Raw genomic sequence first — 3,045 nt, forward strand, 5'->3', positions numbered from 1 at the left:
AAAGGAACTAAACCCCGACCTCGCAACACGCAAAGTCATACTGATGGGCTACAACCAACTCCAGTCACTAGAACCAATCCTAAAATACAGCCAAGTGGAAACAGCCACACGCTGCGAAACACGAGGGGAACCGACAAGACAAGTTTTAGTAACACTCAGAGGCACCATCCCCCAGACTCTAGACCTGGGAAACTGGGGAACCTACTACCTCCACCCATACTCCCCGGAACCACTGAGATATTACAGTTGCCAAAAGTTTGGACATCGCCAGTCAACATGCACACGCCCACCAACCTGCACAATGTGCAGCCAACAACATGCAACAGAGCAGTGCCTCACCAGGTTAAAAACCAAACAGCCAATAAACTCCAAATGTCCAAATTGCGGACGCAACCACCATGCCTGGAACAAATCTTGCCCAGCCAGGATAGAAAGAGTACTAAAAAGCATGGAAGGACAAGCCAAGTGGGTGCAGGAAAGACTCAAAGTCTCCCCTGCACCCCTAGGCACCTTCGTCTGGGGCCAACAGAACAGCCACTCCCAACCCCCACCCAACCCCACCTCAACAACAGAGTACCCCCGACTCCCCAGAAGCAGCAACGCCACCACCACCAACTTCAAAACAAGCTCACCTGCCACAGGACAAACACCCCCATCCCCCACCCAAGCAACCTCAACACCAATTTTGACTACGACTGCAACACAAACACAGTCGACAGAGGCAACCCAAACGCCCCAAACGTCACAGCCAAAACACACCACAGTGGACACAGAAACACTCCGCACTATCTGCTGGGAGATAGCACTGAGAGCACTACAGATCGTCTCAGACCAACTGGGCCGCCCACTAGACCCCAGACTAGTAACCCCAGCGATAAACAAGCTAATCAACACTCACACGGCACAACAGCCCCAACTTGCTCACCCCAAGCAGCCAGCCAGACAACCTACCTCTACCAACCACCTCACATGCCAACCCAACACACCAACCACCTCTGCAACCAACCCCATACCCCTACAAACCCCCACAACCCCGAGAACAAGTAGACAAACCACTCCACTCCACATCAGTGGACGCCAGGCACACGCAGAGAACTCGCTCACGATCACCACTAAAAGCCATGGACATGACCCAGGCAATGAGCGAAACAACACGCAAACCCACCCCCAAGATCACACAACAACCTAGATGCACGAAATGTCCTGGGACATACTCAACACACAACCCCAATACCAACGACAACACGCTCCTCCAGTGGAATACCTGCGGAATCAGGGGTAAGCAAGCAGAACTCGAGGAAGCAGTTAACACAGAAAAAACAGATGTCGTCATGCTACAAGAAACCCTCCTGCCCCAAAACCGAAACTTCAGACTGAGAGGCTTCACCCCCCTCTTCCTTCCCTTAGCACGTAACGGCCCCCAAGGCCTCGCAATATTTACAAGAAACCACATACCCACAACACCCATAGTACCCATGCCACATTGTGGTGACGGGGTGGAGGTGCAGGGAATTTCTACAACACTGCAGAACTGCAATCTCCACATCTACAACGTACACCGCAAGCATAACGCAGACCTTGACCTCACAGAACTCGTTGCTAATGCAGACACCCAGCCAACACTTATAGTAGGAGATATGAACGCCCATCACCCCCTCCTCGGCTCCCCTAGCAACACCAACCAAGCAGGGAGGCACATTGCAGAGCTCCTGAACTAAACCAACACAGTCACCCTTCTAAATAAACCCGACACCCCAACTCACATACAAGGAGGCCGCCTTGACCTCGCATTCATATCGACCAATCTGGCTCCCTTAACCCAATGGAACACCCACCCCATTCTAATGTCGGATCACTATGCCATATCAATAAAAACTAATTTACCCCCTCTACCCAAACCACCAGGCCTACCCCCACGGTTCAACACAAAAAAAGCTAACTGGCAACTATACACAGACACTCTCGAACAACTCACAGCCTCACTGCAATACTCACTTGACCTCCAAGAACATGAAAAACAAATAACAACAGCCATACATGACTCCGCACTAGCAGCCATCCCTAAAACAACGCACAGAAGACTCTACCACAAGGACTGGTGGTTTTACAGCGACAGAGTCAAGGAAGTAAACCACAGACAAAACCAAGCAAAGAAAATATACAGGAAAAACAGAACCCCTGAAGGACTACAACACTTACGAACGACAAGCCGACTGGTAAGAGAAGAAAAGAACAAAATCAAGGAAAAAAAATGGTTTGAGTGGTGCAGTTCCCTCAACGCAAGCAGCAGCACTGGGGCAATATGGAAAAAACTCAGAGCAGTGTCAGGATCAACCCCCAACAGACCCACATCTCACCCCAACCCACATGAAGAAGCTGAAAGAATAGCACTGAACTTTGCAAACACTTCCCCAAGACATCTCCCAGACGCCACAAGACGGCGCCAGGAATCACTGCACAATGACAGAAGACACCTAATTAACAGGGAGAAGCAAAAAGAGCATCCAACCGACTGCCCATTCACAATGAACGAACTTGAAAATGCACTGAAAACGAGCCAAGACACTGCCCCTGGTAGGGATGGCATCACTTACTCTGTGATAAGACACGCAGGCCCCATTGCAAAAGCCGCCATATTGAACCTAATTAACCATTCCTGGGAAGCAGGACAACTCCCAACAACTTGGAAACAGGCACTCATCACCCCCGTGCCAAAATCCAAAAACCCAGGCTCATACAGGCCCATCTCCCTACTAAGCTGTCTCAGCAAGACAGCTGAAAGAATGATATTACGACGACTACAGTAGTGCACACCCACACCCCACGATCATATATTCGTCTACACCAGCGGCAGGGGAACGAGCGAATGCCTGGCAACACTCTTCACTGAACTGAGAGGAAGGAGGGGGCTAGCTATTTTTATAGACTTAGAGAAGGCTTTCGAACTAGCCTGCCCCGAATCAATACTAGACGCCCTAGCCCGCAAAGGAATAGGAGGCAAGCTCCTGCAGTGGCTAGAAAACTTTTTCACAAACCGAGAAGCGA

The 3,045-nt window shown here is 50.4% G+C and overlaps 1 protein-coding gene across 1 annotated transcript; it reads left to right on the forward strand.

The window, feature by feature from the left end:
- The first annotated feature begins 1,844 nt into the window (after window positions 1–1,844).
- LOC145402853 (uncharacterized) lies at window positions 1,845–2,807 on the forward strand. The gene has a single exon (XM_080274762.1). It carries the CDS (start codon window positions 1,845–1,847, stop codon window positions 2,805–2,807), a length of 963 nt encoding a protein of 320 aa, XP_080130888.1.
- The last annotated feature ends 238 nt before the right edge of the window (window positions 2,808–3,045 follow it).

Source organism: Coenobita brevimanus, chromosome 59 (genome assembly GCF_032717465.1).
Source record: "Coenobita brevimanus isolate Jiangsu-jjx chromosome 59, ASM3271746v2, whole genome shotgun sequence".
NCBI classification, from domain to species: Eukaryota; Metazoa; Arthropoda; class Malacostraca; order Decapoda; family Coenobitidae; genus Coenobita; species Coenobita brevimanus.